Source organism: Falco cherrug, chromosome 1, assembly GCF_023634085.1.
Source record: "Falco cherrug isolate bFalChe1 chromosome 1, bFalChe1.pri, whole genome shotgun sequence".
NCBI lineage: Eukaryota > Metazoa > Chordata > Aves > Falconiformes > Falconidae > Falco > Falco cherrug.
In genome coordinates, this window is record NC_073697.1 from 88,125,198 (window position 1) to 88,142,269 (window position 17,072).

A 17,072-nucleotide genomic window follows, 5' to 3' on the forward strand; every position below is an offset into this window, starting at 1 on the left:
ATGAACCGGTGAAATCAGAATTCTTTGTTTCCACAAATGTTATGTTGGATTGTCTTAATTGGATGCTTACTGGCCTGTTGTGACTTTGATACAGATTTGAGGATTACTTATTTCAGTTAATATGAAAACATAAATACTCTTCATCTCAGCTGTACCCTCAGCTATTTCTCTGTGGCTCTGGTTTATGTTAGTGAGTGTCACATATGTATCTTTGAGAGCAGAATTTGACCCGTTTGTAATTTATATAGAACTTTTCAGCAGGATTTCTGTACTTTAGAGAACAAAAAAGAGTGAAAGAGCAACGATTCCCCACCCCTTTGGGTTTTTTTGGTCCTCTGGGGATGGAACGTTGAAAAGTTGCTTCTCTGGAGCTGCATCTTATTCATGTCCCCACTGGTTCGAAACATTATAGTAGCTATTAATGTTGGATGTTTGGCTGTTAAGTATGTTTGGAAAACACACCAGCTGCAGGCAGTGGGACTGTGAAGAGGTGGCACATGTCTGGCTTGGTGCACTGGAATTTTCAAGTCTCAGGAGAAGGCTGCAGCTGGAGGACAGAGAGGGCATCTTGTCATGGTTGTGCTGCCCACCAGGGTAATAATGAGGATGGATGTTACTGAAAATAAAGGAGATAATTTGGCATGGATAGAAAGCAAAAACAAGGACAGTGAGAGAAGAATACCTTCCCTTGGAGGTGTGTTGCAGGCTGCATGGATTTCATGCTCCAGCAGAGCTGCCTAGATTAAATTAGTAATTACCATTTCTAGTAATTACCGTTTCTCCTGACTTAGGCAGTGCTGTAATTAACATGAAAACTAACTGGTGGCTTTTGTTGGGTTCTAGCTTGCTGATAAGAGGTTTAATTCAAAAACTCAAATAATGTAAACCAACCAACATGCATTTGCTCTGCACAAAGTGGATGAGAAGCATCTGCAGGGGACTGTTGCATGGGGAAAGTTCTGCCTGCTGCTATTATGGGCTGGGGGGTCCCTCTTACCCATGCTGTCACTGAGAGCCCAACTGTTGCATGAGCTGCAGAGATGTTACAGCCAAAACACTAGTATAGGCTCACGTTCCTGTCTGATGTGAAATTTAGAGGCAAGCACATCCCATCTGTGGTGGTATTAGATTTTGTATCATTCCAATGGTTCACAGTTCCTGTGGATCAGAGACCTGGTACATTTGCCCTTTCTAAGCAGAAATAGAAACATAATCTCTGTCCCAGAGAGCTGTGTAAGTAGAAAAGAAACTGCATATAGATACAGGGAAGTTGCAGCAGTGACCCCTTTCAGCCTACCTTCCACTGAAATTTGCACTTTCTTCAGAACCTAGGAAAAAATGAAATGGCTTTGTGGATATTTTGGGGAGCCTGTTTGAAAGCTAAAGGGACACATGAAAAAGTGCATGTTTAAAATGATAGTGGGAGGTGATTGAGTTGTGCTGATCAACAGGAAGAGAGAAATACTGTCTCTGAATTTTAGGTGAGATTTAGGACAAGCACAGCATGGTGGGCTTGAAAGTGAGGGCAGGTTGCAGGTATGTGACGTGATAAAAAGGGAAATAGAGGGAGCAGAGGGAAAAGTGTTGTGGTCAGAGTAGCAAAGCTGGAAATGACCTGTGCAGCAGTTATGTGTGTTTATTAGAGCATCACTTCTGTTTGTCAAAAACTGAGAAAAGGATGTGGCAGCTGCGACAGGAGATGAGTATATGGAGGTCAGTTTTCCCCTTTGTACATGGCTGCATATATCTGCTTACACAGATAAATTTTAACTGTCTCTCAAGGTTTCTGCTGCTCATTCTTCAATTCTCTTGTTTCTGGAAGTAATGAACAAGGTGGTTTGGGAAACCTCAGACTTGGTCAAATTGGAGACACTGACATGCACTCAGTCTTTTCTTCCCACCTCCCCTTGCCAGATGCTTTTGTGGAAGAGAGTTTTCTTTCCTTGGATACTACTACTCTGTATTAAGTATTCCTTAACCTGTTTAATGCTTTCTACTGCAGTTCTGTAGAATGGGGTAATGAAAGTAACACTTGTTCTCTAAGGTCATTACCTACATGAAGGAGCTACCAGTCATTATTCAGTTACCAAGGTACAGTGAAGTAACACACAGTTTCTGTTTCCACTTGTAATGTTCCCTGTATGATTTGAATCGGTGAACTCCAATGGCTTCTAAGCTGGGAAACTCATGTTCTTGTTGCTCTTCTGCTCTGAAGAATGGAGAAATTGTGTGACAGCAGATCCTGTTGTTGGGTCTGTGTAGGGAGCCTCACCTAATGTTGCACTGCAGTCCGCTCCCCAGACACCAGGATAGGAATGAAGAGCAAGGTGGGAAAATAAACCTTGCTGACAATTAACGTAGGCCTGCCTGTGGAAGCTGTGGCTGTGGTGTCCTGTAGTACAGGATGACTGGGCTGTTGGAGCTGCATGAGGGCTGCTGTCGTTTCCAAAACAGTTGTATGATCTCTTAAGAGGAACCTGTGCCAAAGCAGAGAAAGTCCTTACGTTCCAGGTTCATCTGTTGAGTCTAGTTTCAAAATGCTTTTTTCCAGCTTGTTTTTTCAGCACTTTTCGTTACTGTGTCTCGCCTGCTAGATTAAGTCCTTATTGAGAGAGTTGAGATGTTTCAACTGCATCCTTGTTGCAAGTTTGAATTGCTCGCTCCCTTTCAGATTGGGTGTATACACAGAAAACATTTTGTCCTGAGTGTACATGTTTGTGCGTGTATATATTGTTCTCTCTCTCTGTGTATATAAATGTATGTACTCCTTTTTATAAAAATAACCTTGAGGGCAGAATGTGTTTACAAAACAGCAGTGTTTCTTTCTGGTTTCTGTTTCTAGTTTAAAGCATTTAAAAAAAAAAAAATAGAAAGGTCCAGACATTGTTCTTTTATCATCTTCTGACCAGGAAGCTACCATCTTGGACTGCTGCCATCCCCAGCATTGCATAAGGCTTAATTCCTATAATTCTTCCAAACAAAAATATAAGAAATAGGAAGTCTACGTGTGAATGTCTGTGAGACTGCTAGGGAGCTTTAGTTTTCTTTGGGAGCAGCACTAACTAATATACAGTGAGAGTTTCGTTGGCATACTGCAAATTGGACAGAGCTTGCTCCAGATATTTCACTTATAGTTCATGCAAAAACATTGGCAGTGGTTATGAAGCAAGGTTACTAGTTTGCATAAAGGAGCCTTAACAGGAAGTAAGATTTTAAATAACATCTCTAAATTTGAAATGCAAAGATTTACAGTGCTAACTTAGCTCAGTTTTCAAGAAAACTGAATTGCAGGAGTAATGGCACTTTTTTGTTGTCATTACTATGCTAACAAAGAAAAACCTAAACGTATCTATCTTGTTGTCCGTGCTTAAATGTAATGCAAGATTTATCAGGCTCCTCTAAAAATACAACAAGCTGTCTCAGGGATGCTGAGCTAAATATATAGTTGAGATCATCATTTCTCTGTTCAACAGCTACTGGAAGTACACAGCAAACCCTCAGTTTTGCTGTCTGTTCTAATGTAAATGATGTCTTGAAGGTATCTTACTTTTCACTGCAGGATGTCACCTGAACATCTGTTGAAACCTGTCTTGGTTAGTTTAGGACAAAGCGTGTGTGGCACCTAACAAAAGGAGTAGAGCCAGAAACAGTGGAAGGGGCTCTGCCCTTCTCCCTTCCCTTCCCTGCTCTGTTCTCAACTTAGCACAAGTGACGCTGCATGAGAAAGGCTAACGCGGTGTGAGCTGTCACCGTCTGTGTAACACATTTAGCGCATGTAAAGAGTATAAAGGGATATTAGTCTGAACTTCTGGAGTTTGCGTTTTGTTTTCATGAAAACAATGTACAGACTTCCTTATGCTGAGACTCAGATTTATTCATAGAACAGCTTTTATCTCTTTTTGTTCAAAGTTAGTGAATATTAGAATATTAAGTCCTGGTGCTCTCTTTAGAGGTGTTTTTTTTTAATGCTTTAATGTACTGATCTGATGGTCTTTCCTAAAAGTAACTTGTATGGGCTTTTTTCTTGGCAAGATGTCTGTGAGCTTTTCTTCTTACACCCAGAATATGTTGTGAGAGACGCAGAGAATCCCCAGAACTTCTCTGGCGTGTTGGTTTCCTCACTCTGTGAGGAGCAATTGCTGTAAGGGATGCCAGTGCATGAGCTTAGACACATTATATCTCATCAAACTGATTTTAGTGCTGCAATGTAACATCATGAGGTCTGACAATAATAATGCGTAGTGTTTCAAGAGCCTGTATGTATGTTGTCTCTCTACTTCGACAAATCAGAGGAAAACTAGAAAAATCCTTTACAGTTTGAGACCTTAAGTTGGAATATTCCAGGCAGCCATGACTGCCCTGATTAGCCTGTAGTTCAATTTTTACTGCATGGGTGACGTTTGCAATCAGATCTTGCCCTTTTGGGATTTTAATTTTCACTGATGAAACACCAGCCACAGCTGGGCCAGATTCTTAACAAAGCTTACAAGGGCTCCCCGGACAAAAGTGGCTAGTAAATTATTTCCAGTTCCTCTGGTCAGAGCTCTCTTCTCCAAGATGGTAGTTAGTATTCAAATTCAGGGTTTTTTTACTGGTATTATGGCAGTGTTTAAAGACATAAACCTATATCGAGACCTCACTGTGCTGACACTGTAAGATGCAGAGATACTCTCTGCGCAAAATGTTAAGAGAATGCAGGGGTGTGAAAGCAAGCAATTTTCCATTTTAGAGACAAGAAACTAAGAAGAAAAGAGAATGACATGCTCTGCAGGCATAACAACTTTGTCTCCTTTCCCCTTAGCCCTTTATAATCATGTTGAAATAGACTATTTAGGTCATTTACTGATGACCTGTGAATGCCATGCCTATCACAGCCTTTCAAAATGTACAAGTGACAAAGTATTCCCAATAAAGCTTAATTAGCATAGCAACTGAAGATCAGTGAGCATCACCAAAATGCATTAGGGCTAATGTTGTGGGAGGTCTAGCTATGGGCTAGGGGATTACTCAGTTGAGATTGCCAGTGCATAGCTGATCTGGCTATTCCAAATTATCAGAACCTAATTAAAAGAAAGCATACGAACAGATAATGAGTGGAGCTGTTGGCTAGAAAATCCTCCAATATTAAATCAGAGGTTTCCTTTAGGGGCAATTAAAACACAGTTGAATATATCTTGGGCTGTGTGGTAATCATCAGTATTATAAGTGAATCTGATATTGGCCTGGAGGAGGATTTTAAAATTAAGGATTTTAAAATTGAGGTTTTGTTATGAACTTTCCAAAGTTCATGCAGGGTCTTCAAGCCCTGTGCAGCTTCCCCCAGCGTACTACCTCCAGTCACAAAGGAATGAGGCTGTTCTAGCCTGCATACATGGTTTTTAATTGCTCTTAGAAGTCACAACCTGATTACAGAATATCGACAGGTCCTTGGGGAATAAAGGGGAGAAGTCTGGAGCAGTGCAGCAGCAACGAGGTGTTAGCAAGGACAGCTCTGCTGGGGGCAGGTGCTGAGCAGCACCCTCTCTGACCTGCATAGTTACATTTTCTGTGATGGGGTCTGTCTTTTCAGTTGTGTTTAGTGCCCGTCCCAGCCCGTGGGGCAGCCGTGGGGAGCGCTAGTGCTGCACTAAGCACAAGGGGTATCGAATAAGAAGGACCCATTTGCCTCTCAGACCACAGTGGGCAGCCGGTCTCATTTAGGTAATGTGTCTTTTGGGAAGAGAGTGTGAAGTGTGTAAATAGTGTGGTGTGGAGTGGTAGTAGGAGGTGTATTTCTCCATTGGATCAGCTGAGACCACCACAGGTGACCAGCGGGGGCCTCTCCTGGTGCCAGCCAGGCTAGCTAGGCTGTCATGGTGGGACTGGAGAGGTCTGCCTGGCTGTGAAACATCTGCGAGAGGGAGGTGTCCTAGTAGAAAGGTGAATGTGAATATCATGTGTGTTTTGGTTGAGGTATTGCCTATTTCTTTGATATGAAAGCAGAGTTAGGTGATAAACACTCTGCATATTCCACCAGTTTGATACTGTTCCTGGTTTTTTGCACTGGTTTCATTTAGTTTGATTTTCCTCCATTTCATCTGCCCAGCCCTTGACAGCCAACCTGTGCTGGTACCGAGGTCCCAGTAATCCCAGCAGTCAGGCTTCAAAACAGTTGCAACCCTGTGAGGGCTGGAGGATTGCCCCATCCCATCGGCAGCCCTGGGCTCCTTGATGGTCAGCTCCTGCCATCGCTGCAGAGCTCCTGGCCCCAAGAGCAGAGTTTTTGAGAATTGTGGCTGCTTCTCATTGTCCCACAACCATTCATATGGGCTGTATTTTTGGTTCCTAGCCACATAATTTGGCTCTATTAAAACAGATGTTGTCCAGCTACAGCCTGCTTTTCTGAGGCATCTGGACCACTCGGCATCGACAGCCTATCTTTATCTTTATTAACTGCTCTTCTAAGTGTAGCTGTTTTCAAATTAAATTGGGGATGATGATGTGGATAAGTACCCCAAGACCAAGATCTGATCCCAGCAGGACCCTTCTAGAAACATACTGACTCAGTGGTTCCTATTTAAAATTAGATTTTGACACCTGTCAGCCAGTTTTTTACTTCGCGTGTGCTGTGTTCACTTCATGTCGTTCTGGTTTCTTAATCAAAATATCAGCTGCCTTCCAGAAGTCTGTTCCATGGACACTGTTATCGCTGTTAACCACATCTGTCATCTCAAAGATAGAAGGTTGTTTAACAGACCGTTTTCCACAAAACCTGGTTGATTGCTGTTACTTACTTCCTTTCTTTATTAATCATGTCCTGTCTCTGCTATTCCATTATTTTGCTGGGATAGATGACAGGATGACAGGCTTATAATTGTCTGGGTCACCCCATTTATCCTTTCTAAATATCCTTTTGTGGAACTTTCTCATTGTTCCACGCTTTTTTTGAAAATGAACATGCAACAGTCCAGAAAGTCTTCAGTCTTCCTTCAACATTTTCAGGCAACTATTTGTAAATGTTGACTTGAAAAATGAGGGGCCAGTGATCTAACATCCTCGTAAATAAAAGCTGTGGCAAAGTGTCCCAGGCATTATCTTGTGGCTGTGACTTGATGCTCTGCTGCCTTCCCAGAGCCCTCACAAGCTCACCGTGTGATGTGCTTTGGGAGCAATCCTGTGCTTCTGCATTACTGGTGTTACTACAGACAGCTCTGTCACTGCTCTCCAGTAGTGCCATAGATACAATTCCTTTTCTTCCTAATAACACTCTTCAGTCTGATAATACTATAAAAAAATTAAAAAATAGATCAGAAGTTAATGAAAACATTTGATTTCTTGACCAAGTCTGTTAGTTTGTTTTTCAAAGCTCATGTGAGTAACAAGTGAGCTCCACATTTATGGATGTAGCGTTAGCAAGCGGACACATTTTGAAACAGGTTTGTGTCTTGCAGAGACAGCTGTCCAACAGTCACTCATTCTCCATCTTGTTGGTTTGTGTGGCTACCACGTTTTTGGACAAATGGCTTTGTTAGGCCTCTGAGTGTTTGACTTCTCCATGTTCTGTTTAATTGTAAATTCAAATCCCAGATTTTAGCAAAAATGTTTGCCTTCCACACTGAATGACGTTATCTTAGGTCTTCCATATACAGTTGCTGATTCTCCTTCACCCAGACATGATGGTTTAAAAATCTACTAATGGACATAAATTAGACCCATCAGATGTAAGGGTGCAGGAATATTTTAAGTGTGTTGTGACAGCTGGAAATAGTGTCCTTCCTCTTCTAGGGTGGTTGGTGGCTTTGAGACTCTGACTGCTATGGAGAATGTGGAAAGTGACCCAAAAACAGACCGTCCAAAGGTATGTGTGAAGCACCAGGGGCTGTGCAGGAGGGAGCGTACGCATATGGCCTTGTGTGGCAGTGTGGTTCGCCCTGCTGTCGCTTCTCTGAAACCCAAACTTGGGGGAGGTGGCACAACTTAGTCTTGAATTGCTCTTCTCTTCTGCTTGCAGGAGGAAATACGAATTCAGACAACAACTGTTTTTGTTGATCCGTATGAAGAGGCAGATGCCCAGGTAAGAATAGTTGGTTTGTTGGTTGGGTTTTTTGAAAGGCCAGAGCTGCTCTTTGGAGAACTTTCTGACTGAATGCCTTTCCTTTGAACACAGACAGCCCCCTGGCCCATATGTTTGCAAGCTAAGATTAAACAGCTGTCACTCAACAGTGCCTTGTGTGCCAGGATCACCGCCACTCTTCCAGTGGAGAGGTCTTGTAACTGAGTCTGGCACAGCTCCCAGTCCATCATGCTTCCGATGGTTTCCTTTCCAAATGCCCACAGTAGCTATAGGTAGCTGCAGGTGAGAAGAGAGGACTCTTGTTATAATGGCTGCAGGCAGCCTGTTTCTATGGCCCTTGAGGTCTGTCTCCTAAAGCCTGCCCTGTAATCACAGCAGTGCTGGTTACTGTTTTAGAGTGCTTTAAAGCTTCAAAGAATTGTAGATGGTTTCTCTTTATTCTGGACTAGCTCTTGTAACAGATAGTACTCTTTGCTTCCCACAGGTTGCTGCTGAAAGAGAGAAAGTCCAGCAAGAAGAAGAAGCAGCCAAAACAAAAGCTGAAGTGGTCCCGCCAAAGAAAGAGGTCCAGACTCCTAAAACTTACCGACAGGGGATTGGAAAATACATTAACATGGCTGCAGCGTGAGTTCCCTGCCCATCTGATCTTTGTTGAGTGTTTTAGGTGCCTTTCCTGCTGGCCAGGGACCCTGTCCAGTGCCATTGCTCAGATCTTTGGTTTGTGTCTACAGGCTTTGCAAAGACACCTCCATGCAGTCCTAACAGTCAAGAGTTCCCTCTGCTTGGGTTGTTTTTCAAGTTGACAAGCTTTTCTTTTAGTACTTAAACGTGACCCAGTTGGTCTCTAACGGTGTGTGGTGACTTCAGAACTATAGATACATTTCCACAACTCAGAAGTCCTTGAGGAACTGTATTGTGTCACTTCCTACACCTCTTCCTCTTCTGCAGCTATTTCTGAAGGCCGCAGCCCCACAGATGTTTCTCTCTTAGCAGCTTCTCCCCTGCACAAAGTTGTTGCCTTAAACCCATATCAGTCTGCTGATCTGGTTCCCTCTTCAGCCCCACAAACAGTTGTACCAGCACAACTGAAATGGCCGGAAAGCGGAGCAGGTTCCCAGGCTTGCTGTGGGAGCACAGGGTGTCTGGCAAGTAGCTCCAGGGTACCTGGCTGGTTGTGCAGGCTTGTCCTAAAGCATCCTCTCCCAGACACCCTTTGTACACCACATTGGGATTGGCAGCATCACTTGCTTTCCTAAGGACAGTACGGAATCCTACCTGAGAGGCAGCTTAGCATGAGTTCTGAAAAAATTAAAATAAATGCCTTCCACTTGGTTTTTAGCAGACTTCTCTAAAAGCATTTGTAAAATGCTGTTGTCTGTGTACTGCATAAAGGTGTGTATTTATACACACATAGATCTGGACAGCTATTTAATCGGCTTGTATGTGCCTGCATGACTTACAGGCATTTACATAACCATGAGAACAAAAATATGTTAGCCCATGTAGGTCGATTTGGTGTGTCGGTAAAATGGTCAGCTTAAAACTGCTGCCATTCTGCACTGTATTTACAGAGGAAACCCAGGCAGAGTCTGCGGCTCTGTGGAAAGGGCCAAGTAGTATAGAAAGGACTTCCCTTTCCTAGGCCTTCACTCATTGCAGCCTGCCTTGAAAACTGGGAGTTTGGTCCATAGCAGCCTTTTGGCAGGTTCAGGGTTCTCAGTTCTCCCTGTCAGCTGCTGCTATCAGACAATAAAACCACAGTATGTGAGCTGGCTGCGGAGTGTTTCCATGGGGTTGCAAACTCTGCTTGAGAGAGGCCGAGAGTAGCAGCAGCGACTGCAACAGGCTGTGCTCAAGGAACATGAAAGGATCTGAAAAACTTGCCCAGCTGCTTTATACTTAATTCCCCATAAATGCTTTTGCTGCCACAAATGCAGGTGAGAAGGCAGGGAGAGAACTTGTGGCTTGCATTTTCATTGTGACTGTGCTAAAAAAGTACAGCTGTTAAATCTTGAGCTCTGGCCTGGAGAACTTGTTGGGCTTTGAACACGTTCCTGGAAGTGTTCAAAACCTGAGCCAAGCCATCCCCACAGACTGACACACTCTCCCTCTTTCTGGGTATGCCAGAGACCCCCATCCCCACCCTGCTGCCATCCCCACGCTGGCACAGAGCTTGCACTCCTCTCCAGTATAGCTGTTGCTGGGAGAGGAAAGACATCCAGCTGCCCTGGTCCCACTGAACAGTAAATAGTTGCTGAGACTTGTTTTCGTTTTGGCTCCAGGAAGCGCAGCGTGGAAGATGACGGGCCTTCAACCAGCACAGCTGCGAAGAAAGAGAAAAAGAGCACAGGCTTCGGGGACTTCAGCTCCTGGTAGCAGCGCGGGGAGCCTAGCACTAGAGCAGCACGGCAAAAAAAGAAAAGGCAGCCTCCCATGTGGTCCTGAAGAGCCCAAAAGACAGTCTGTCCTGGGGAGGGAAGGCACCAGCCTGCCCTTCCACTGCAGAAGAAAACTGTTGCTTTGTTAGGGCTGGTTAATGTGGCTTTGTTTTCTAGAGAGCTGCGTTCCCCCCACTGCATCTTCCTCGAAGGCCTTTTTGTTGTTGTTTTGCTAAGCGGGGAGCAGGCAGCCCAGCCCCACTGGGGGTTAGCTGGAGCCTTTCTCTGCGTGGCTGGCTGCAGACCAGGCAGAGCCCAGTCTTGCAGGATGCTACTTCAGTGAACAGCTACATAGGTGAAAGAGCTCCTTTTACAGGTAATCGTTTCCAGACGAGGCAAGTCTGCCAAATGAAGGAATGAATTAATGCGGTGGGGAAGTGCCGGTGCTGCTGTAGTGCTTTGTGGAGGGGAGAGGGCTCCAGCCTGCCCTGCCCTTCCCTTCCTTTCCCTTCCAGCTGCCTTTTGCTAGTTCTCAACAAGGACCCATTTTGTGTCTTACTCTTTGCGAGCCTGCCAGGATCCTGGCTGGACTGACTGCTGTCAGTCTCCGTAGGTCTCTCTCACTCTATACCCATTTAAGTCTCTCATAGCCAGCAACTACAGCCTGGAGCAACTGAGCAGGAATAGAAACAACTTTTTCCTGTTGGTGGTGGTTGCTTTTGTTTTTAACCATCCCTAAAGCCTAAGTCCCTAAATGCAGAGTAACACACATCATAGTCTGCCCCAACATCAGTCTTCCCATCATTAGGGAAAACCATATAATATCGCTGACAGCATCTCAGATATTTCTGTTTAGATTACCCACAAATTATCAGAAAGCTTAATAAATGCCTCATGGGGTAAGATACATCAGCCCGTGAAGTTTTAATCCAGAAACATACGTGTGTTACCATCACTTACACGTAGGCGGCTAGATCCTGAACATTACTTTTCAGTTCATCTTAGTTGTTTTGATGGCAGAAATACCCTCCCTACCTCTCTATGCAGCTGAGGAGATGGTTTTGTAATCAGCTTTGTAACAATACATTTATATCGGTGGTTCCACGTTTTAAGAGAAGACTCCATTTATATAAAATTGTTGTAAAAACTTTTGGTAAAATATTTTGCATTAAATGCTTTTATTTTCTTTCGAGTGCTTGCCTTTGACTGTTCAACTGTCCTTTCCAAGATCATGGCATTGCGAAGTTGATTGTCATTCAAGGAAATGATTCATTCCTACTTTTTAAGGTGGTCATAAGGAACTCTGGGATCTTTGCGGATATGATTATATCTTTGTTAAATCATAGGAAGTTCAAACTAGTTTGAAAGAATAGTAGGGGATTTTTGTTTTGCAACATTTTGCAGCATGTAAGTTTGAAATAATGTGTTTGATTCCTGGCACAGGGGATATGATGGTACTTTCCTCAAGCAGAGTTTCTTGTGTCTTGTTGAAAACCCTTGCTTCTCCTGGTCTGGCTTTTTCCTGATAAATTGTTACCGATCCCTTCTACCTAACTTCTGCTTCCGCACATTTTTGAGCCGTCAAGTTCACAGTATTGCTAGAGCTGTAATAGGTGGTTTAATGAAATCCATAAGAGTAAAATGCTTTTTTGTACTAGATTAAAATGGAGATTATTACAAAAGAAAGGAGCTTTTGATTACAAGGAAGGCAACAGAGGTGTGGCAAGGACTCCTATTTCAGCAAGAGCCCCTGTTACATACTGATATAAGGGACAATTTCCTTTTGCAGCAGCAGGCTGCAGAGATAACTACCCACTTTCCCTTTCTACTTCAGCTTTTTGGCAGAGCTCACTGCAGTCCATGAAGGACCGCTGCTGTGGAAAGCGCAGAAAGGACAGCTGCCCTTCCAAGCACTGCCATTGCACTGCCTGTTTAGTTACAATTTCAAGCCACAACATCAGACACAAAAGAAAGAACAGTTTCCTGGCTTCTAGGAAGGGCTGAGCGTAACCCTTTCAGTTTTGCTCTAAGCAGGGGTGAAGCTCTTCAGCCTCCGTTCACCACCCAACCTGAATCCAGTTTTCTGGCTGGCTTGCTGTGGTCGGTGGCTCCCAGGCTGGGAGACACTGGCTCTGGCCTGTCCCCAGGGTGCTGCAGCGGGGCGGGGAGGTTGAGCGGTTTGGCTGAGGCAGTGCACTGAGTCAGCAGCTGGGCTGGGGTTTGTACCGAGAGCCTCTGCAGGGCAGTGGGCACCATCGCTGCTCAGGCAGCCAGATCCTGCAGCCAGTTTCTTTCTGAATTCCCATCTCTCTGCTCTCTCCCGCACCTCTGCTTTTACATACTTGGACAATTTTTTTTTAACTTCAGATTTTCTTCTGATCGGTGGAATCTACAGGGACAATGTGACGCAAGCTCTTCTCTAAAAGATGATGGGAAATGTTGAGCTATATTGATGGGTGCATGAGGTAGGTGCCCAGGGGGCACAAGGTAGGTGCCCAGAGAGCAGGGCAGCACTGACCGAATAATTTTGAAGCTAAATGACTGCAACTCTGTTTCCCTATTTACCAAGAGAAGAAGCCCCAAGTACTATTGTTCCATTTAATTTTGCCTGTTCCCCACTAGTTTGAATTGCTGCAGCCCATTCTTGGAAGCAGGAGCTCATACAAGCAATTGCTCTGCTTCAGCATCACATGGTAGATTGTAGTGGTACCCATCTCGTGTGAGGCCATGAATTGAGTAGTCAGACTGTGTTTCAAGATCTCCAGGGAGATCCTGCTTCTCCTTCCAGCTCCTTTCAAGACAGGGACCAGTGAGAGTTCCCCAGAGCCTGAGCCACCCTCGGCTATAAGGGTGAGGGACTTGGTGGGGTGGACCAGAGAAGTACACACAGAATTCAGTCCAGCATGTCTTGGCTTACTGCCCATCTATGCTAAATTTACTCCAATTTACTTCTTACTGTGAATTAAAAACCACATAGAACATACTTGTATGAGGTACTGCTCCAGGATTTGTCTGTCGTATCCTTTTGAGCCCGAACAGCGTGCACAGGGAAGATCTTCAGGCCCTGGACTGGCTGCTGTTGGGAAGCCATCCATACCAGAAGCAGAGCAGAGCACAGAGACAAATGGACAGAGACAGCTTGGAGGAACCAGTGACGGTTAGTAGGATGGGGATGGGGGGAGGAGAGGCTGCTGGGTGTGCCAGAGCCCTATATTCAGGGGGCAGAGGAGGTGAGGAACGCCTGGGGCTGCCTCCCAGGGCACTGCCTGCCTCACAGGTTTGGGGACCCCGACTGCGTGCTAGCACATCATGGAGGTGGCACATCCCTGCCCCGAGGCAGCCACCCGGACCAGTGCCACTGCCTTGCACAGGTGCCCTTGGGAACCTTGCGGAGAGGGACCAAATACCTGAAGGGATCCATTCTGCTCTGTGGGTTCTTCCAGGCTGATTCCTGGCAGTTCTTTGCAGAGGTTTCTCAGTGCTTAGTGCCTCTGGGTGTCCCTACAGTGCCTGCCTCTAGAGCTGCTCACTGCTGGCTCTAGGGCAGCTGCATCCCCATTGCCCTGGCACATGGTCCTTGTTGAAAACAAGGGACCAGGCTTTGTGTCCCTTGCCTAGCAGGAAACGCAGAATTAATAGCAGAAATAAGAGCAGCAAAAGCTGCTGTATATCTGTCCAATTCCCTTTGGAAGAGCCTGTGGTCCCGTAGGAGACCTGCAGCAGCAATGCCATGCGTGGCACGGCTGTGTGGTGCAGTTGCCTGGCAGGTCACTCTGAGCTGATGCAGTTTGTGTTGCTGGCGCTGAGGTTTTAAGGACAGCAAGGTAAAGGTTGTCTTTAGAGATGCAGAAATAGTTTAGGGCAGCTGCAGGTTTTATGGTTATGTGTGGATGGGCTTGCAGGGCAGTACAGGGGTTTGGCTCAAAAGCAGCAGTGTGTTGGTTTGACACTGCCTGCGCTGGCACGCCGGGAGCTGGTCTCCATGCCCAAATCCTGCATGCGGGTGGCAGATGCGCATACCACGACCAGGGTTAAGCAAAAGCAGTGAAGGGCTCAAGCACTAAATGCAGCCAAGTCACAGCCAAGCCCTTCGAAGGAAGGGGAAGGCCAAGTGCTGTGGAGCCAAGAGGCTCCACACTGCTGCATACGCAACCAGGTGCAGGCAGCATTGGTGGGTGCAGTCCCCACAGGGCACAGTGTCCCCAGCATGGGCAGTATCGGTCCCCTTGGCCGGTGGCAGAGCCGCAGGCATGGCCATGGCCACTCTGCAGCTGGTGGGAACAGCTGACAGGTAAACTCAGTGCTCAAACGCTGGGTTGTAAGTATCAGATATGTCTGGCATCCCCTGTCACTGCTCGCAGTGGTGTTTGGAAGGAACAGGATGCCGGAAACCTTGTGCCAGGAAGCAGCTTTTATAAGCATGGGAGGGGATTTGCTAAACACCCCCCAAAGTTTCAACACTCTTTGCTTTGGAGGAGGCAACAGATTAAATGGGGCTGCACAGGAAGGAGGTGGGCAGCTGCCTGCCCTGGCCGGCAGTGGGTTACACTGTGCGGCGCGGCCGGAGATTTCTCGTTTCCTCTCTTTCTTCAGAAAGTGAATTTGTTATCAGGGCTGTAGCGAAGGATTGTACCGGCTGCCCTGTGCTGGGACTGCAGGGAAGGGGCCAGAGCCAAGGCTGTGGTGAGAGCTTGGAGCACACAGCCCTCTGCTCCATGACACCCACCTCTCTGGCGGTAACATCCAACCCCACTGGCTCCGGCCTGGGTGTCCCCATCCCTGCCACCCACAGGGACAGGACCCCTACCACTGTGACCAGGCTGCAGTGCTGGAGGGGACGACAGGGTGGCATCACACCCTCCTGCCCCGCCACCCGCGTCCACACACCCATCTCATGGGCGGCTGTAGCTCACCGATCTGGCACAAACAGCAGCGTGTTTGCTGCTCAAGCCTTAAACCTGCCACAGAAAACACCTCTGAAAAAGCAAAAGGAGCTCAATGGGTGTATGGGAGAGAAGAGAGGTTCCCAGTGGCATCAGCCCTGCCTGTGCGAAAGCCACCATGACAGCTCAGTCCCTTCCCCGCCCCCACCTCCCGCACATGCGTGGGCAGCCCAGGTAGGATTTGGGAGGTTCCAGCCGCAGCGCTGGTGTCCCACCCACGCTGGGTGCTTTGTCAGGAGGCAGCAGGAGCTGGTGAGCTGTAGCACTGCGTTGGGGCTGGTGAGCTGCAGCACTGTGTTGGGGTCTACGGCTGCAGCTTAGCTGCTTGCAGCCAAGAATGCGTGTGGAAGTGTGTGTAGGGATTTCTAAACAAAAAGCACGTTGTGACCACGGGCTGGGGCACCCCATGGCCCTGGGAGGGACATTCTCAGTGAAGGAACATGCAGCCATTTGGGACAATGCCAAGAAAAGCAGATCTTCAGTGCTGCCTGGAGCTGGTGGGACTGCGTGGGGAAAGCTGTGCCTGGGGGGCATCCAGCAGCAAAGCTGCAGTGGGGCTGGGGAACCCAACACTGCGTTGCTGCAAAGCCTGAACCTCACGGAACCTGGCCCTCGTGCATTGCAGCACTGCTGCGGTATCACAAGGCATGGTGGGCTGCTGCGTGGCGAGGGGCCGTGGGGGCTGTGCATGGTGCCTCGGCGAGGCCAGCACTGACTCACCCTCCGCTGAGCTCAGGCACTGCAGCCCAGTGACTTCATCTGCTGGAAATAGCAACCGAGGAGGAACCATCTCTCTGCCACCACCATCCCCGCGCAGACGAGGCGCTCGCTGCTGCCTGTGCTGCTGCCTGCACCCCAGCCCCAGGCGCCAGAGCTGGTTGAACCCTAAGGTGAGAGCAGCCCTCCAGTGTCACCCCCAGCCTGGGCACATGCTGGAGCCACTCCCTGCAGGATGGGACAGGATGGGGCCCAGTGGCTGCATGGGGCCAGTGGCATTTGACAGCTGAGGTGCTGCCAGCCTCGAGAGGGACACTGCAGGATGCTGCTGCAGGAGCTGGTGAAGTCAAAGTGTTTCAAGGCCGGGGAGATCAGGGCTTCACCCACCGGCTCGGCAGGGGGGAGCCTGCAGGCTGGGCACCGGCAGCGCGGATGGTACAGTTTGCACTTAAGCCAATAACGGCTTCATGGCTAAAATGTTTCTTCCAGAAGAGCACCGGGCTCTCTGTGAAGGCTTCAAGGGAAAATTAATCCCGCGGTTCCCCTGGTAGCAAAGCGAAGGCATCGCAGCAGCCTGCAGGGATGGCAGATAACGGGACCCCTCTGCCAGCTCCCCACCTGTGCAGGGCTCCTGCTCTTGTGGCGGCTGAGCAGGGCTGTCCTGGGTTTGTACAGGCAAAGCACCGCAGGGGCTGCTCACAGTGATCCCCAAACAGCCCGGCTGTGGTTCTGCCATGATGGCAGGGGGTGCAGGAGGCCCCACCGGGGCAGCCTCTGCATCTCCACCCTGCTCCTTCCCAAGGGAACAGCGCAGGGCTGGGGCTCGCGGCGCCGGGGCCAGGGTGGAGGGCTGATGTGGGCACAAGGCGGGTGGGTGTCCTACAGGTGCTGGTCCCTGCGTCCAGGACAGGGCTGTACTACCTGCCTCAATGGCTCTGCCATGGGGCATGTGGGAGGGCATGTACGGGCAGGCGGGTGCCC

At 47.5% G+C, this 17,072-nt stretch overlaps 1 protein-coding gene across 1 annotated transcript in view; it reads left to right on the forward strand.

Annotated features, from left to right (window-relative positions):
- The window catches only part of PPIL2 (peptidylprolyl isomerase like 2), a 72,233-nt gene extending 60,610 nt beyond the window's left edge, over window positions 1-11,623 (forward strand). The window contains exons 17-20 of the mRNA XM_005445223.4: window positions 7,765-7,837; window positions 7,991-8,053; window positions 8,538-8,677; window positions 10,336-11,623. Coding sequence (XP_005445280.1) covers window positions 7,765-7,837; window positions 7,991-8,053; window positions 8,538-8,677; window positions 10,336-10,429 — 370 coding nt within the window. The 3' untranslated portion in view covers window positions 10,430-11,623. The remainder of the gene's footprint in view (window positions 1-7,764; window positions 7,838-7,990; window positions 8,054-8,537; window positions 8,678-10,335) is intronic.
- The last annotated feature ends 5,449 nt before the right edge of the window (window positions 11,624-17,072 follow it).